Source organism: Elephas maximus, chromosome 17 (assembly GCF_024166365.1).
Source record: "Elephas maximus indicus isolate mEleMax1 chromosome 17, mEleMax1 primary haplotype, whole genome shotgun sequence".
In the NCBI taxonomy this organism is placed as follows: domain Eukaryota; kingdom Metazoa; phylum Chordata; class Mammalia; order Proboscidea; family Elephantidae; genus Elephas; species Elephas maximus.
The window spans coordinates 49983669-50003264 of NC_064835.1; the positions used below are offsets into that span (position 1 = coordinate 49983669).

Consider the following 19596-nt stretch of genomic DNA (forward strand, 5'->3'; position numbering starts at 1 on the left):
CCCTGAATTTAGACTTGTAACCTACTTAAAAAAAAAAGACTGTAAGAAAATAAATTTCTCTTTGTTAAAGCCATCCACTTGTGGTATTTCTGTTATGGCAGCACTAGGTAACCAAGACAGTGACATCTTTGCTTTTTAACACTTTAAAGAGGTCTTTTGCAGCAGATTTGCCCAATGCACTGTGTCATTTAATTTCTTGACTGCTGCTTCCATGGGTGTTGATTGTAGATCTAAGTCAAATGAAATCCTTGACAACTTCAATCTTTTCTCCATTTATCATGATGTTACTTATTGGTCCAGTTGTGAGGATTTTTGTTTTCTTTTTGTTGACCCTCATACTAAAGGGTCTTTAATCTTCATCAGTAAGTGCTTCAAGTCCTCTTCACTTTCAGCAAGAAAGGTTGTGTCATCTGTATAACGTAGGTTGTTAATGAATCTTCCTCCAATCCTGGTGCTGCGTTCTTCATACGGTTCAGCTTCTCGAATTATTTGTTCAGCGTACAGATTGAATAAGTATGGAGAAAGGATAGAACCCTGACACACATCTTTCCTGACTTTAAACCACTCAGTATCCCCTTGTTCTGTCCAAACAACTGCCTCTTGATCCATGTACAGGTTCCTCATGAGCACGATTAAGTGTTCTGGAATTCCCATTCTTTGCAATGTTATCCATAATTTGTTATGATCTACACAGTCGAATGCATTTGCATAGTCAATAAAACACAGGTAAACATCTTTCTGGAATTCTCTGTGTTCAACCAGGATTCATCTGATATCAGCAATGCTATGGCTGGTTCCACGTCCTCTTCTGAATCTGGCTTGGATTTCTGGCAGTTCCCTGCAACATTCTCTTTTCAGTGATCTTCACCAAAATTTTACTTGCGTATGATATTGTTGGATAATTTCTGCATTCCTTTGGATCTCTTTTCTTGGGAATCAGCACAAATGTGGATCTCTTCCGGTCAGTTGGCCAGATAGCTGTCTTCCAAGTTTCTTAGCATAGACGAGTGAGCACTTCCAGTGCTGCATCCGTTTCTTGAAACATCTCAATTGGTATTCCATCAATTCCTGAAGGCTTGGTTTTTGCCAAGGCCTTTTTTTTCGGTGCAGCTTTGACCTCTTCCTTCAGTACCTTCGGTTCTTGATCAGAGGCTACCCTCTGAAATAGTTGAATGTCGACCAATTCTTTTTGGTATAGTGACTCTATGTATCCTTTCCATCTTCTTTGGATGCTTCCTGAGTCACTTAATATTTTCCCCATGGAAGCCTTCAATATTGAAACTTGAAGCTTGAATTTTTTCTTCAGTTCTTTCAGCTTCAGGAATGCTGAGCGTGTTCTTTCCTTTTGGTTTTCCGTCTCTAGGTCTTTGCACATGTCATTATAATACTTTACTTTGTCTTCTTGAGCTGCCCTTTGAAAACGTCTGTTCACCTCTTTTACTTCATCATTTCTTCATTTTGCTTTAGCTACTCGATGCTCAAGCGCAAGTTTCAGAGTCTCTTCTGATATCCATTTTGGTGTTTGCCAAGTTAGCTATTGTTTAAAAAGAAAGCTAATTTCAAGAGTTTTGTCACTACCTATGTTGTGTGGGGTCCCAGTAGCATTGTAAAGAAAGCTTGAATGATAAACAGTCATGACTCTTAATTCTATAACACAACACAGTACAGATAATGCACCTGCGCAGCACGAAGTTTTTGTCTCTTTGGTTCGACTTCTTTGACTACTCGAGAGTATAAATCCATTGCTCGTACCCACATGCACATGGATTTACATGCTTTGGACACTTTCTCCACTTTTTCAGGTACAAAATCAGGATTATTAATATACTTTTGAAGCTTTGCCAATATTTGAGGCTTTATGTTTTCCTTGTCATATTCTAAAAGCCTTCTTAGAAAGTTAGAGTCACCAAGAAGTTGCTTTGCTGTTGGCCAGTCAGGCCTGAAAGACAAACATAAGTTAGCAGCATAGTAATAAAGTAATACAAGAACAAAATAAATGCATTCCCTTGGGAACATTCAAATATTATCCCAATAAGTACTTTTAATCTCTATAGCACAGTTCCAGTAATTGGTATATTAATAGAAGTGCACCACAATTCATGGGGAGACAGGTAATTGAATGACTAAGGTTCCATCCACCTCAATTTTGGCAGAGAAAGGATTATAAAATTATAGAGTTTTAGAAATGTAGGGTATTATAGAGATAATAGTTTTATTTTTAAAATGCCCCAGACACTTACATTTTACCTTTGTCTCAGTTTCAGAAAAACAAAACAAACCCGCTGCTGTCGAGTCAATTCCAACTCATGGCGACCCTACCGGACAGAGTAGAACTGTCCCATACGGTTTCTAAGGAGCCCCTGATGGATTCGAACTGCTTACCTTTTTGGTTAGCAGCCGTAGCTCTTAATCACTATGCCACCAGGTCTCAGTTTAGGCTCCTAAAATCTCTTGCCAAGACCACTACAATCACCTTTTAATTGGGTTTAAGTCTCTTGGTCACCCCTGCCCCTTCTGAACTTTTGCCCGATTGGTCTCTCTAACATGAAAATCTGATTATGTCAAAAGTGCTCACTGGTTCTCAGTCCCCTCTGCCAGTGTTTTCCATCCATTCTCTGCAGAGCCTTCGGGCCCCATTGAGGTGTGGCCAGGAGGGTCAGGAAGGTGCTCTGGCCTCTCTACTCTTGCTCTTATCAAGGCAGCTCTTACATTGCCTTGAAATTATTATTTTTCATGTCTATCTTCCCACTAGACTGTATGCCCCTTGTAGGGAAGAGCTTTATCTTGGTATCTCCATCACCTAGAGCAAAATAGATGTTCAAAACATGCTTGTTGAATCAATTTGTTGAATCACTGAAACCAACGAATGGGTGCAGAAGAGAATGAAAACATACAATAAAAGCCAAAATATCATAAAGAAACCCCACCAGGTAGTCTGGTAATACATGAGTCAGAATTACTCACTTTGCATTCAAGAGAATGGAAATTGCTTCCATTACTGTCATGACCAAATCTGGGGGCTTTGTAAAAACTCTGATTTCAGATATATCTGCTTTATCTAATGAATCCAACGCTTTATTGGCAGCATCAAGTGCAGGTAGGGCTTCTTCAAGGTCTCTTTGAGCATCGTCAGCTATGGCTTGGGTTTCTTCGGCTTTCACTTTTGCCATTGCTTCATCCTCTTGTACGATGTGACGGACCTAACCATTGAAACATGACTGCTTCAGTGGTCTCAATATTTGAATTTCAATAATAATAAGTCATATTTGCCCTTTGGATTAGAGCAAAGAGGAAAGGGCATTAGCTCTATTGCATTTTATGCTCTCCTTTATCCCTCTCAAGCCATGTTGATAGACTAGTAGAGAAAAAATTATTATAACCACAGTTCCTTTTTAGGGGAGGAACAGCTGCTTTATTTTGATTGGTAGGTGGTACTTTGCTCACAACTCCCCTGTCCCACTCTTTGCACTGCAGCCATTCTTAGAGAACCAGGCTGATTTACTGAAGGGAGATTGTTTACGACTTCAAACATTGCTAGATTTTGCTACCATTTTATTACTTCAATGACATATAAAATAAAACAGTCTAAGCACTGTAATTATTTCATTGCATATAAGTGATCAACTGGTGATGGAAGCCTACCTGATCGGCACTTTCTTGATCCACTGCCAGCTTTTCCATCAGGGCTTCAACATCTTGTGATTTTGTTAAAAGTACAGGTTCTAAAGCTGAGAGGTCTAATTTCATTTTATCTACTAGTAGGTTCGTTTCTAATAGCTTGGTTAGACCATTCTTCACCCGACCCAGTGCCTAAATGACAATGAAAATATCTATTATAGTGAGATTATAACTCTTTGGTGATCCAATTATTTTCTGCTTTTAACTTTTTATTGATGGTATATGTTTTCATTAATGGAAGCATGCCGAATCATTGAGTGTGTCTGAATTTTTGGTAGGTAGTATGAATTTTTTTTCTTGCCCTCTCCCTCTCCCATAAGTCTACCCTCAGTGCCCTGAGGTACATACATAGTACCACTAATTCTACCTCAGAGCTCCCCCAGAGTCCACTGGTACATATGTGTAACAAGTAAAAATTTTCAAAATTTCTATTTTTCCTACCAAAAATCCAGATGGCGCACACCCGTCTCTTTGGTTTCAAACAACCATAAAGGCCTCTGCCTTGTGGCAGCATGCACTATCAGTGGTGTGGCAGCTTCCCAATAAACCCCAGAAGCTGTAAAAGTGAATGGTCGCTATATGTACTGTCAGGCACAAAAGAGATAAACTGTAAGTTTACTAGCATCTTTACTCATGTACAAGAATTTTACATTTATAGAGTTGATAAGTCAGTTTGTAACACTTAAAGTTGTGATACTGCAGAGCTGCTTAGGTAACAGAACCCTGGGGAATGGCTATGACACTCACCATGGTGGGTTTGGATCCATGCCCCCTGGTCACAGCAGTAGAAGCTCACTGGACTGTGGGCCCACGGTAGGCGGGGACCACATCTTATGAATTTTTATTCCCCCAGCATAGCATGTTATCACATCAAATGGATGAGGAACCAGTTCAGGTAGGAATTTCTAGAGGCCACAGCTCTAGGAGCTTGTTCACTCAAGGTGGGTCAGCAGGGCTGAGAGGCCCCAGGGAGTCAGGGTCCTAGGTGCCCAGCTCAGGTTGCTGGATCCGAGCCCCACTTTTCAGTGGTTAGGAACTCTTGACTAGAATCAAAGAGTGGAATCTGGCAGAGAAGGCAATTGGGAATAACGGTTTTTTCTGAAGGTGGTTAGAAAGCTTTGTTTCCAGTTGGCAGATTTCAAAAGAATTTTCCATGTTACTTTACAAGGCATGCATTTTATCAGGTAGTAAGTCATTGAAAAGCATTTTAACTACCTAAATGGTAAATGATTTCATTTTACTGTGTTTAAAATGTTATTTAACAGCCTAATGATGATGATGGAAGCTGCCGTTTTTTGAGCACCTCATATGTGTCAGATCATACCTCAAGCACTTCACAAACAGTATCTTATTTAAATTCCACAACAATCCAAGAGGAAAGATATTTTGAGACCTTATTTTCTACTAAGGTTGACAGAAGTTATGTAACATGTCCAAGGCTGCACAGCAAGAAAGAGGCAGCTCATAGGTTGTCTATAGTCTGGGTGACACCAAAGCCCTTGCTGTTAATGGGAACCACTGCCACGTTAGACCACTAAACCCATTGTTATTGCTAAACAAAAAAGTTCTCCTTTACATTAAGTACTTCAGAGACAACTAGTTTCCTGCTTAACCGTGATGCTGTTGCAATGCTCATGTCATGCTACTAAGTCAAGACATTTAGGTGAATGATAGCAGACAAAATATAAATATCAAGAAAGGGAAGGTCCCTGGACTGACAGCATCTCCAGTAATAGCATGAGGCAACTTTTTGCCATAGTGTAGATGTCAAGGGCACATGTCAGGATGGAGAGTACTCCGGCAGGTAAAGGCAGCACAGAAGCGTTTTACTTATTCTGGCACAAGTTTTGAGTTTGAGTGAAAACATTTTTATTGAAAATATTAAACTTACTAAAACTAACTGTTTCTTCTTTTCATTCAGCATGGACAGGTAGAGGTTGATCAGCTCCAAGTAGGAGGTGGGCGTTGTGTAGTACCGCCTCCGGAGCTCTGTGTAATAGCGCTCTGCCATCTGGGAGACACTCAGGTGGACATTCACACACATGAGGGAAAGCTTTTCTTTCAGTTCTACATTTCCAGGGTCGACATTTGCAAAAAATGTCTTTGATACGGAAAGAAGTGCTTCTTTGGGCCACTTTAAATAAGAAAACAATTTGGAAAATCTGTTGGTCATTTCAATAACATACAGTTGAACAATTAAGAAATAATTATTTCTCTGGAACTCTTCCTTGCCTTGTACCCACCCCACCGCCCCTTAATGAATTAAATGGCTCTGTCCATTAGAGCCAGGCTCGAGTCTGGTTTTGCTCAGTGTCTGGCACACAGAAGTTGTTCAATAAATATTCGTTGACTGAATAAATGATTGGGTGTCCTTAGACTAATTCCAGGAATAAAATAATGTACATTACCAGAACCTCATGCCCTCATTGTGCTTATTATGCAGTTGGACTTCGGGCCCATCATTATAATCACTGTCCGGCTCACACCTCAACTCCTTTGCCCCTCTCTTGTTTCTCTGAGTTCACCTGAACCCTATTCAAATGTGACTCTGTTACTCCGTGCCTACAACTGTGCGGCTGAGCATGACTGGAGGAAAATTTTTACATGCAACCATGCTGACGGGCCTTGCTTTAACTTCATGACAGTGTAGCTCAGAAATCCTAATAGATTTCTAATACATTCACTTTTATACTCCCCTAAGTGAATATTTCACACCTTGTTCTGCCCACTCAAGCCTCTAACACATTCTCTTCACTCTCACTCGATGGTCTTGCTCCTTACATGAATGTAAACATAGAAACAATGAAACTGAACTTCAGCAGGCTCCTACCCTCTCATCTACCCCTGATTTGCCTCTGTGTTCATCTACTCTGCCCTTCCTCTGGTTACCCTGGGGTAGGCTGTGCATGCTCAGGTCAGCCCTTCATTGATGACCCTGCCCCTTCCTTCCTACTCAATGACATTGGCTGACAACACTTAGCTCTTTCTGCCGCACCATCTATTTCTCTTTTTCTGGATTATTTTCATCAGCACATGAGCATGCTGTTTGTGTTTCCCATTTAAAAATACTTCTCTCATGACTTCACACCTGTCTAGCTATTGCAACATCTCTCTGCTCTCCTTTGGGGCAAAACTCCTTGAGGGAGTAGCTTTTACTCGCTGTCTCTGATTCCCTTCCTCTCTTCTCTCTTGAACTCTCCCCCTACCACTCCATTGAAACAGCTCTTGTCAAGACCACCAATAACTTCCACATTGCTAAATTCAGTGGTCTCTTCTTCCTTATAAATCCTGTGTTTGCCATTGTCCAATGAGAAGAATATGGTGATTTCATCCCTGGTGTGTGAGTAAATTCCTTGCACCCTTTAAAGCTCAATCCTGTGAGTTATTCTTTGACAATATGTTATTCCTTTAAACTCAAGCAAGTCCAACTTCTCCATGAGCTATTCAGGGTTGTCACCCACCTGGACAAACCAGTCAATGGTGCAGCAGTTCACAAGAGATGGAAACATCCGGCATCGGGATCGAAAGGCCTCCCCAACAGGGCTCATGCAGAGAACAATGTGCAGCTTCTGGCGGACTTGGCTGATAAAGTACTGAAACACCTGACCCCCCCGCCAAAAAAAAATTTGATATTTTTCAATTTAAAATAAGGATGACACTACAGTGAAAATAAGTGTTGGCTAAGAACTGATGCTACCAATATCAAATATGAAAAGTGACAGCACAGTAGATACGTGAGTTGTCTTGTTTAATATCTACTCCAACCTCTTTCTATTACACGGTTTGGAAAGATTAAAAATGACACTTTGCAGACTCCACTGTAACTAGGGATCCGGATGTGGTTTAGGTCCTCCTCATCAGGTATTTGAGGAGATCCCTTGAATAAAGTGGAGGGGGTATTCATGGAGGGTTTTGATTTGGGATAGAGGATCAATAGGAGACAGGCAGCAGAAGTAGCATAGATCTGGAGCCATTATCTCTGACATGGCGGAGGAGGCAGGGTTTGGGAGCTGGCAGCTGAAGCACTGACATGCTGACTGGTTTAGAGGCTTCCTGGTTCAGCAAGAATGACTGTGGTAGAGTAGCAGGGGTGGGGGTCTGGGGACCATTGTTTCAATTGGCATAAGGAAATGTACTAAGAAAACCTTCTGCATTCCACTTGGTGGGTGGCATCTGCGGTCTTCAATGCTAGCAAGCAGCAGCCACCTAAGATGCATCGATTGGTCTCAACTCACCTGGAGCAAAGAAGAATGAAGAACACCAAAGACAAAAGGTAAAGATAACCCCGAGAGACAGAAAGGGCCACATAAGCCAGAGACTACATCAGACTGAGACCAGAAGAACTAGACGGTGTCTGGCTACCACTGGTGACTGCCCTGAAAGTGAACACAGTGGGGAATCCCTGATGGAAAAGGAGAACAGTGGGATGCAGATCTCAAATTCTCGTAAAAAGACCAGACTTAAGGGTCTGAATGAGACTAGAGGGACCCCCGAGGTCACGGTCCCCGGACCCTCAGTTAGCCCAAGACTGGAACCATTCCCGAAGCCGACTCTTCAGACAGGGATTGGACTGGACTATAAGACAGAAAATGATACTGGTGAGGAGTGCACCTCTTGGCTCAAGTAGACACATGAGACTATGTGGGCAGCTCCTGTCTGGAGGCGAGATGAGAAGGCAGAGGGGGAGAGAAGCTGGTTGAATAGACACAGGGAATACAGGGTGGAGAGGAGGAGTGTGCTGTGTCATTAGGGGGAGAGCAGCTAGGAGAACATAGCAAGGTGTGTATGTTTTTGTATGAGAGACGGGCTTGATTTGTAAACTTAAAGCACACACACACAAAAAAAGAATGGCTGCGGCAGAAGTGGCAGCTTCCTTGGTCCCTGGCTTCTGCAGTGTGCAGTTTACATCCATTCCCAGGGGTTCAGCCTGGAATCTCTTTCTTTGGACTCCCAATGATTCTGTGCCCTTCTAATAAATCCCTTTCTGGTTACATTAGCTGAAGTAGATCCTGCCGTCCATAACTATGAACCTTGACCTAGTGATACAGGAGATTTTTATGAAAGGACAAAGAAAAGACACAAGGAAGAACAGCCCCAAAAAGTTAAAAAAAAAAAGGTGCAGAAATAAGGGACAAGACTTGTGTATGGAATCTAGCACATTGTTGGAGAAATGAAAGCTGAGAGCAGCTAAAGTTGTCCCTGAGAGAGTGAGCGGAAGTGGATTTCTGTTTAGTTGTGGTATAGCCTGGCTGGTAGGCAAAGGGGTCAAAAGTGCTGGACTCTCCTCAGGTGGGTGCTGCGGATGGGAGAATAAAGGTGGGCTTAAAGGAGGATGTGGGAAGCTGGCCAGTTTGGACAAGACTTTGACCCTGTGAAGGGCAGCGGCGTTTCTGCTTTTTCGCTTTCCACAGATTTCTCCGGAAGTCTGGTGAAGCAATATTTTAAAACAGAAAATTAAACACACAGAATTACAAAGAAAACCAACATTGTTGAAAAAAAAAAAACAACTCTATCCATGGTCTCTTTTTCTGTGTGTGCAAAGTTTATTAAAAATAATATGTTGCTAATAGAGTACTAAGGAGCCCTGGTGGTATAGTAGCTAAGCACTCAGCTGCTAACCAAAAGGTTGACAGTTCAAACTCACCAGCCACTCCATGGAAGAAAGATGTGGCAGTCTGCTTCTGTAAAGATTACAGCTTTGGAAACCCTATGGCTCAGTTCTACTCTGTCCTATAGGGTAGCTATGAGATGGAATCGATTCGATGACAATGGGTTTTTGGAATAGATTACTAGTTTGGGGGCACAAAAGAAATTTGAGTTAGACTATTGTAACTACTGTTCCAGTGCTAATATATATTTTCTCATGATAAATATATATGTAACAAATCATTTGCCCTTTCAACACTCTTCACATGGTTCAATGACTTGAGTTATGTGTGTCATTCAACCATTATCTGTTTCCAAAATTTCCCATAACCTTTAACAGAAGCTCAGTGACCCCCTAAGCAATTTCCCCCTTTCCCCTTCCTATCTACAGATTAGTTAAGGGAATTTTTGGATTCTTAAATAAAAGGCTAAGACAGCTTTTTATTTATAAAACCATGTGGCCATTTCGGTATGTCCTACCTCATCTCTGTTTCCCTCAGAAATTCCTACTTCTTTTGCTCTTGGTCTAGTTGCGGCTAAAACCTGCTCCAGTTCATCCTTTTCAAATAAATTAGGCACTTCACCCGAGTTCAGGATGTTGTTTATGTCTTCCAGGAACTCCTCCACTACGATCTAAAGAAGAGAGCAGAATGGTTGCTGCAACAACCCACGTACCACTTTGGATTTGTTACATTTAAACTATAAAGCAAATATTGTATCTGACATTGACATTGAATGAATTATATGTTTAAGAAAAGATAATCTCAAAAATTAGATACCCAAAACCCATTAGATAGAATCTTAATATTCTAACATAGCAAGCAAGTGCATTGATTTTTTTCATTTTTCTTTCCTGTTTTGTTTCTTAGAAGGTATTGATATTTTACAGGGTTCAAGCCATGTGTAAGCATTTTAGTTACTGCTTTATGACAAGTATTAATCCACAGTTATGTACTTATCATATTTATAACCATTAATGGGAGTATAACATGCCACTGAGTTGATGCTCCATATGTTTACATGGATTTTAGATGGTTCACAGTTTCATTTACATTATAAGTCCATATGTGGGCTTATACCTTTTCTCCCCAGTTAGATAATTTCTGTAGGATAAATTCTCAGGAGTGAAATTAATAATGGAAGTTCATAAATATTTTACGGATTTTGAAGATTTTACCATTTCCCATTCCAGTACGACTTTATTAACTTTTAACATATACTTTTGTTATTTTGGAGAGTGTAAATGTTTCTTTCGGAGATATTAATTTCTTCATGTGTTTTAAAGCCTTTTTTTTTTTTTTTTTTTAGGAACTTCTTATTCACATTCTATTACATTATTACGGAGCCCTGGTGGCAAAGTGGCTAAGTGTTCAGCTGCTAACCAAAAGGTTGGCAGTTGGGATCCAACAGCTGCTCCTAGGAAACCCTATGGGGCAGTTCTACCCTGTCCCATAGGGTTGCTATGAGTCGAAATCAACTCAATGGCAAAGGGTTTGTTTGTTTTTTACATTATTATATTTCTTCTAGTGGTGTGTTTGTCTTTTCCTTGTCCACTAGTAATAAGTAGTTATATATTGGAATATAAACCATTGCATATCATAGATGTTAATTTCTTTCCCATTTTCTGTTTGTATTTAATCCTGTTTACAATGTTTTAATAACTAAATGGAAGTTTAAAATATTTATGGGTCAAATCTATTTTCTGTTCCTTGGCTAATTTCTAGAAAGGTTATTGTCCCTAAAGTTAAAACACGCAAGTGTAGTCAGTGTTCATCATCTACTATAGAATACATTAAAGATCAATTAAATTGGTTGTTGTAGACGTAGATGTAATCCCATTTTAATTTTAGTAACTTTAACCCTAAAACATAGCCCTTATTTTTTTCTTTTCTCAGTCAGAACATATTTCCCTAATAACTAATTCCTTTCTTTTATTTACTTCTATGAACAAAAAAAAAAAAAAAAAAAAACTAAACCCATTGCCATTGAGTCGATTCCTACTCATAGAGACCCTATAGGACAGGAATAGAACGGGCCCATAGGGTTTCCAAGGAGAGCCTTGTTTTAAAAGAAAAGTTAAAAAACATTCTCATCTTTTTCGCCTTTGATCATATTTAATTATTTAGAATTTAAAAAGGGAAAATAATACTGGGTAAAATAAATAAAAATGTACTATAAAAATTGAGGTCCACAAAATCTATCAGAGGGAACGATCCCTTGTACTTCATCCTACAAACCGTTTATAGCACATGTGTAATTGTAAAACCTGCATTTCTCCTGTTCTGACATGAGGACTATTATATGTACCTGGGTGTCTGTGAAAAGGAAAACCATATTCTTGTCTTCTACACCAGCCATTTTGTACAACTTCCTCAGGTCTTCGTGAAAACTATCATAGTTATAACCCCGGCTCAGTTCAATCTGCAGACATTTGTAACCACATATATGAGCTGCAAGTCTGGTAAGAGACTGCTTTCCTGTGCCTCCTACTCCAACAAGCAGGGCATTGCCTCTTTCCTGACGTATCATCCGGGCAATCCTGCAGGAAGCAAAGCAGACAAAGACTAGTGTCAAGTTTACAAACGTGGCTTCTGCTGTGAGGGTCTGCCTCAGTACAGAACGTTGGTGGCCAGTGGTTCATCATCCAGCAAGATGCCACAAATGAGGGACAGGGTGCCTCTGGGGTTCATTCTTGAGAGAAAAGTACTGCTGTGCTTTTCTCTATTTACATATCTCCCCAGTTCCCTACAGGCTGTTGGTTCTCTGCGCTGGGCACACAAATTTAGAGTAAAAGTGAAATCTCTTCTCCCTTCATCAGTGTGAATGATTTTGTCAGGGACTCTGGCCAATCTAAGCCACAACTTACATTAATCATTATTTTGGCAAGCCGAAGTCTCCCTTTTTGGCAAGCCAGAAAAATGACTGGCTCTAGGTAGGGGCACTTCTGTTCATAAGGAGGGATCAGTGGGAACAACCTGAAATGGATTTACTGCAAGATGCCAGCAAAATTTTAGAAAATTTCTGATTTGTGTTAAAAAAAAAAAAAAGATGAAAAAAGCATTGCAATCATGATACTAAAGCAAGCATTCAGAAACAAGGGGAAAAATCCAAATTTAGGAAAAACTGGATGGAGATAGAAAACCTGACAGCCAAATTGAAAACCTCGGTGAGAAAAGGGCCCCCTCAAATAGGACACCATGGAAAATTGATTAAGTGGAGTAGAAGACAACCTCAACAAATTTACTCAGAACTCAAAGAGAAAAGAAAATTTTATTAAAATGATGAAACAGAAAATGGAAGATAAGGAGAAGAAATCTAGGAGAACCAAGTGGGATACCAGAAGTCACATAATAGGACCTGTAGGAGAGACAAGAGGGGATAGAACTGAAGCAATCGTGACTGAAATAATAGAAGAAACCCACTGGAGCTGAAGCCACAGATCTAAAGAAGTTGCTGAGGGTCAGGAAAGAAAACTGAAGAGGAGGGGCAGAGCACTAAATCTTTTTTGGGAGAAAATATAAATATGCGTGTGTAGCAATGTACATTTTAGGCATAACTGAAAAACTTTGTGAGTATCTAAGGCAAAAAAAAAAAGGCAGAAATAATAAATTATCCCCGCAAAGGAACAAATACCGGTAGGTTGGCCTCAAATATATATTGTACAAGATGATATTCCACAAGACAATGATTACGGAGGGAAAAATAACATGTAATATTCAGAAAGTAAATCATCTGCAAACCCATCTGTCATAGACTGAACTGTGTCCCCCAAAATATGCGTCAACTTGACTAGGCCATGATTTCCAGTATTGTATGACTGTCCTCTATTTTGTGATTGGATGTAATTATTCTCCATTTTATGATCTGATGTAAGTTATCTTCCGCTTTGTGATGTGTTGTAAATTCTAACCTCTACAGCTTAATGAGGCAGGATCACTGTAGGGTGTATCTTGAGTCACACCCTTACTCAAGTCACACCCTTGCAGGAGTCATACCTTTTATCTTACAAGAGATGAAAGGACAGAGAAGTGAGCAGAGAGAAAGGGACCTCACTACCACCAATAAAAAAGAGCCGGGATCAGAATGCATCCTTTGGACCTGTGATCCCTGCTCTGAGAACCTCCTAGACCCAGGGGAATATTGATGCTGAGACACATGGAGACCTCCAAGGAATGCTGGGCCCCCAGATGTTGAAAGGAGACAAAGACTTTCCCCCAGAGCCAACAGAGAGAGAGGAAGCCTTCCCCTAGAGCTGGCACCTGAATTCAGACTTCAACCCTCCTAAACTGTGGGGGAATAAATTTCTGTTTATGGTGTTTCTGTTATAGCAGCAGTAGATAACCAAGACACCTTCCTAAGAGGTTCTTTGAAGATATACATACAGCTGAATAAAATTTAAAAATCCAAAAAAGGCAGAAGGGATGTCAGTATAAAAGTGAGTATTAGATATGAGAGTCAAGTCCATATATTGTTGATAAGATGATAAATTAGTAATGATTCTGTCAATAAATTCTTTTTAAAAAGAAGATACATAATGTAAAAGTGATAATTTCTTCCATGTTTCATCATTATCATAATTTAAAATCTCAGATTGGGTCAACACAAAGTAGGAAATCATGAGAGAAACGTAAAGGAGGTTTAATTTCTCGTATTGTTTTACCAGAAGCTATCTATGTGTGTGTGTATATATATATATATGTCTAGTTTTATTCATGATGATGCTGATAATTGGAGAAAGCAAGGTTCAAATATTTAAGATGATAATTGCTTCATTTATTTATTTATTTTATTATAGAAGTAAAACATGGCCATTGTAACTGAAGAGAGAAAACCACTGCTAACATTTTCCACATGTAAGCTCCATTATGAGGGGCTGGGTGCCCATGTGTCAGGCATGTCCCTCAAAGGACTCTTGGAATGGGTAAGAGTTAGTTTATAAATAGATGGAATCTTCGATCCTTGGGTTCAATTTGTTTCACTGTAATCTTAAACCCCCTCTTTGGGCATGCATATGATTAGCCCTGGTGTGCTGTGTAAGTCCCCTGTAAGCCACTTCAGATATTTTTGTAACAAGACAGGACATATAAATACAATAAGAAACAATCTGTTAATATTTAATGAATAATCCCCCTTTGGTGAGCGGTGTCTGGGGTCTTAAAAGGTAGCAAGTGGCCATCTAAGATGCATTAATTGGTCCCAACCTACCTGGAGCAAAGGAGAATGATGAACACCAAAAACACAAGGAAAATATGAGCCCAACAGACACAAAGGACCACATAAACCAGAGACTCCATCAGCATGAGAATGGAAGAACTAGATGTTGCCCAGCTACCACAAATGACTGCCCTGACAGGGAACACAATCTGATGGAGCGGGAGAAAAGATGGGTGCAGAGCTCAAATTCTAGTAAAACAACCACACTTAATGGTCTGATTGAGACTAGAGAGACCCTAGAAGACATAGCCCCTGGACTGTCTGTTAGCCCAAAACTAAAACCATTCCCGAAGCCAACTCTTCAAAGATTAGACTGGACTATAAGACATAAAATGATACTGGTGAGGAGTGTGCTTCTTAGGTCAAGTAGATACATGAGACTAAGTGGGCAGCTCCTGTTCGGAGGTGAGATGAGAAGCCAGTAGGGGACAGGATTTGGTTGAATGGACATGGGAAATACAGGATGGAGAGGAGGAGTGTGCCATCACATTATAGGGAGAGCAACTAGGGTCACACAATAATGTGTGCATAAGTTTTTGTATGAGAAACTGACTTGAATCGTAAACTTTCACTTAGAGCACAATAAAAAAGGAAAAACAAATATCTAGTAAATATAATAACCCTTGGGAGTCCATAGAAAGTTCATGCCAAACGTATTTAAAATATATTTTAAAAACTTCTAAACTACAGTGAGATATGCTAATAGACCTTTGTCCTTCTAGCAATCTATTTAAAGAATTGTATACAACTTAATTTTTAGCTTTTAACACAAAAGAAATTAGATCAATGCATTATTGAGCACCTTACAGCACTATACCTTGAGACATGTTCTATAGCATCCTGGAAGAACACCAACTTCACTTCTTTGGGATTAGTGAGGTTATAATCATCAAGATAGTCTTGTAGAACATGTGCGATTTTCTCCATATCGGGCATATCGTCATAAATTCGTTCACTCTTGTCTATTCCAAACTGTAAAATGATTTGTGGGAGAAAACCAAGTTGGATCAATCCTGATATATCAATATACATAACATACATAACCTTAGAAGGGAAGATTATTTTATCTATGTCATTAGTTAAATCATTCACTGGTATATATGCCAAACCAAAAAAACCAAAGCCACTGCCATCAAGTCTATTCAGATTCATGCCAGCAGGGCTTTAAAATCAAGGAAAGCTGGATTTTCACTGATAACTGGAAAGTTCACTTCATTTAACTCTTCAAGTGATACACTGAATTTTCAGTGAATTATTCAATGCAATAAAATTTACACAGCAGCTTGGAAGTAGGTTTTTCATGTTTTTCACTTATATGTTACTCTGGTTTCATACTTTTGCTTTAAGGTAATTGGCATCAGAGCAGCTAAATGGGTTGAAAATTATGCATGGTAGGCTGTTATGGTTATAACAAATCACACCATAATTATATGTAGTTTTTGCACAGCAGTCGTCTTGGATTAAATAAATTGTGGACAATGAAATCTGAGTTGTAGACTAGGGAATTGAGTCCCTTTTTGAACCTGCCAAAGTCCCTGGGTGGATTTGAACTGCTGACCTTTTGGTTAGCAGCCTGAGCTCTTAAACATTGTGCCAGCAGGGCTTCTAGGGACTATTATCTCTACCTGAAAATAAACTTTGAACTTTATTTTTTTACTAGATATATTAAATAGATATAATTCACACAAAATTGTTTATCAGGTGGTAATATTCATCTGAGGAGCCCTGGTGGTGCAATGCTTAAGTGCTCGGCTGCTAACTGAAAGTTCAAACTCACCAGCTGCTCTGTGCAAGGAAAGATCTGGTGATCTGCTCCCTTAAAAATTAAACCAAACCAAAAAAACCAAACCCATTGCTCTCAAGTCAATTCCAACTCATAGGAACACTATAGGACAGAGTAGAACTACCCCAGTGGATTTCCAAGGAGCACCTGGTGGATATGAACTGCTGACCTTTTAGTTAGCAGCCAATCTTTTAACCACTGCACCACCAGCACTCTTTAAACCCTATGGGGCAGTTCTACTCTGTCCTCTAGGGTCGTTATGAGTTGGAATCCATTCAACAGCACACATCAACAATATTCATCTAGAGGAAGCCTACCAGAGTGGTGAAGTGTCACATACATACGTATATAAAGATGAGTTCATTCATTTGTTCAACCAGCATTGATTGACAGCCTACCATGGACCTGGATCTGTGTAGGGAGCTGGGGATATAGTGTGAACAAAACAGACATGGTACCTCCCCTCTTGGAGACACCTGATAAAACACAATGGCTGTCTGTTCAGCCTAGGCAGGGTGGTTAGACTGAAGAGTTACTCTAGGCAGATCCAGAGGGTAAAATTAGGGCCCACGTGTAAAAGTTATTGGGGGGCAGACTTGGGGGGTTTAATATAAGGAAAAATTTGCTACTCATAGTTACCCAAAAATGAAAAGGGAAGTTCTACTAAGTAACTTCTCATCGCTGCAAGTTTTTGAGCTGAGGCTAAACAGACACATAGAGTGCAATAAGAGGATTCTGGTCCTGAATTAAGAGACTGAACCTCTTTGCTTCCTTCCAAATCAAATGCCTGACTGTTCTCTCCTTCAAGCTATAATAAATGTGATTAGATCAGGGGTCAGCAAACGTTTTCTGTAAAGGGCCAGACAGCAAACATTTAGGCTTTGTGGGTCAGTCATATGATCTCTATGGTGATTATTCCACTCTGACGCTGTAGTGCAAAAACACACACAAATGAATGGGAAGGGGTGTGGCTGGGTTCCAATTAAATTTTATTTACAAGAACAGGAGGTGGGTGGATTTGGCCGATGGGCCATAGTTTCCTGACCTCTAGTCTAGATCTGTAACCTTCCCCGATCTAAAGTTCTGGTAGAATTTAAACCTGAATTGGAAAATAGTAAGTGCTTTAAAATCTTAAAATGCAGTCAGTACAACATACTTGCCTTAATAAAATCTCCAAATATGATGGGCTTATTCAAAAAATATTCTAGGTCAATTGCAATTCCAAAATGTTTGTCTATTTAAAAAACAAAACATATTTTAACATAATGATAAGTTTGACTGCAGTATTTTAATGATAAAACATAGAGAATAATACCAGCTATTACTTCACTTAGAAAACTTAATTAGTATAAATGAAGACTGAGAGAGCCATGTTAACACTGAAATACTTTAGGTTGATGGTCATCCAGATTTAAGATTAAAAATATTTAACAAATATTTTTAAATTTTATTAAATAAAAAGTGAGCACATTATTTAATAAGAATTTCTTTAGAAATATCATGGCTGCTTCTCAGACAAAACACTATTTTTCGTACTTTTCCTCCTCTACTTAAAATTCTATACTGAATTTAAAATAGTTAAGCTTTAGGTCTTGAATTTAAAGAACATAATTTTGATAATAAATCTCATACATTTGAACCATCAAAGACAAGAACTTTTACTCATGAATGACTAAAATTCATTTTGCATTACTGTATATAAACTCATTTAATTTTCCTTTACAGAAGCCAAATTGCTTTTCTCCTACCAGAAAAAAAACCAAAACCTAAATAAACAAATAAAAAACCAACAACAGATAAATAAAGATTTATACTCACTGGCCATTTCTGTCAAAATAACATGGAAATAGTGCTTATCTTCATTATTAATCAAACGATCATGGAAGACTCTTTGACATTCATGACAAAAGAGTCTAAATATCTGTATTTCTTCTCTTATTGTTCCTGGATCACACTGGAGAATACCTGTATTTTAAGAAAAGAAAAAAGAAAAATTCTACCTTTGTGAACTATCTAGTAATAGTTTAAAGGTTACTGATTAGGAAATCCTTAAGTCCAAGTGTACCCCACAATATAAAAAATGGATGCTTCTCTTATATACACACATATAATGGTGACCTCATTTTTTGAAACCAAAATTGGAACACAGAATCTGACAAAAACACTTTTTTCCTGTTTTGTGATGTTTCTTTAACTGAACACGTGACGTGGTCAGACTTCACAATATGAGCAAAGCTGATCTCATTATTACACTGGGTTGCAATATATTAATTGGGGAGTGCTATATTTCTTGAAAAATATATATGTTCGAAAAATGGGGAAATGTGAAGGAGTGTTGAGTTTCTGTTTGGGTGATGTAAAATTCTTGGAAATGATAGTAGTGATAGTAGGCCAACATGGTGAAGGTAACTAATGTCACTAAATTGTATACTTAAAATGACTAAAATGGCAAAGTTTTTGATATATGTTTTTTACCACAACCAAAAAAAAGAAAAACAAACAAACAAAAAAAGGGCAGAGGAGTTAACAAAACAAAACAAAAGGCAAAGGACTTGAATAGACATTTCTCCAAAGAAGATATAAAAATGGCTATCAAGATGCTTAATTTCACTACCCATTAGGGAAATGTAAATTAAAACCACAATGAGATATCACTTCATACCCACTAGGATGGCTATTATAAAAAAAATGGAAAATAACAAATGTTGGGAAGGTTGTGGGAATATAAAGTGATGCAGTCACTACGGAAAACAGTTGGGCACTTCCTAGAAGAGTTAAACGTAGAGTTACCATACAAACAAAACAACCCAGTGCCATATAACTCAGCAATTCCACTCTTGGCTATATATACCCAAAAGATACGAAAGCAGTGACTCGAACAGACTGATGTTCACCAGCATTCATTACAGCATTATTCATAATAGCCAAAAGGTGGAAAAAAACCAAGTGTCCATCAACAGAAGAACAGATAAAATGTGGTCTATACATACAATGGAGTATTATTCAGTCCTAAAGAGAAATGAAGTTCTGATACATGTTCCACACAACATGGATGACCCTTGAAAACACTACACTGAGTCAAATAAGTTAGGCACAAAAGGTCAAATACTGTTTGATCCCACTTATATGAAATATTTGGAATAGTTAAGCCTATTGAGACAAGAGAGGATTGACAGGTACCAAGGCTGGGAGAAGGGGGGCTGGGGAGTTAAGAAAAAAAAATTATGTATATAGGTGGTCCAGTGGTTAAGGGTTCAGGTTGCTAACCAAAGGGT

At 39.0% G+C, this 19596-nt stretch overlaps 1 protein-coding gene across 3 annotated transcripts in view; it reads right to left on the reverse strand.

Moving 5' to 3' along the window:
* The window catches only part of DNAH6 (dynein axonemal heavy chain 6), a 315642-nt gene that overhangs the window by 108558 nt on the left and 187488 nt on the right, over positions 1–19596 (reverse strand). For all 3 annotated transcript variants that reach the window (XM_049856189.1, XM_049856188.1, XM_049856190.1), the window contains 10 exons: positions 18140–18286; positions 17482–17555; positions 15356–15510; positions 11632–11863; positions 9805–9957; positions 7140–7280; positions 5570–5812; positions 3643–3810; positions 2965–3200; positions 1678–1939 (listed from right to left, as the gene is read on the reverse strand). In XM_049856189.1, coding sequence (XP_049712146.1) covers positions 1678–1939; positions 2965–3200; positions 3643–3810; positions 5570–5812; positions 7140–7280; positions 9805–9957; positions 11632–11863; positions 15356–15510; positions 17482–17555; positions 18140–18286 — 1811 coding nt within the window. The remainder of the gene's footprint in view (positions 1–1677; positions 1940–2964; positions 3201–3642; positions 3811–5569; positions 5813–7139; positions 7281–9804; positions 9958–11631; positions 11864–15355; positions 15511–17481; positions 17556–18139; positions 18287–19596) is intronic.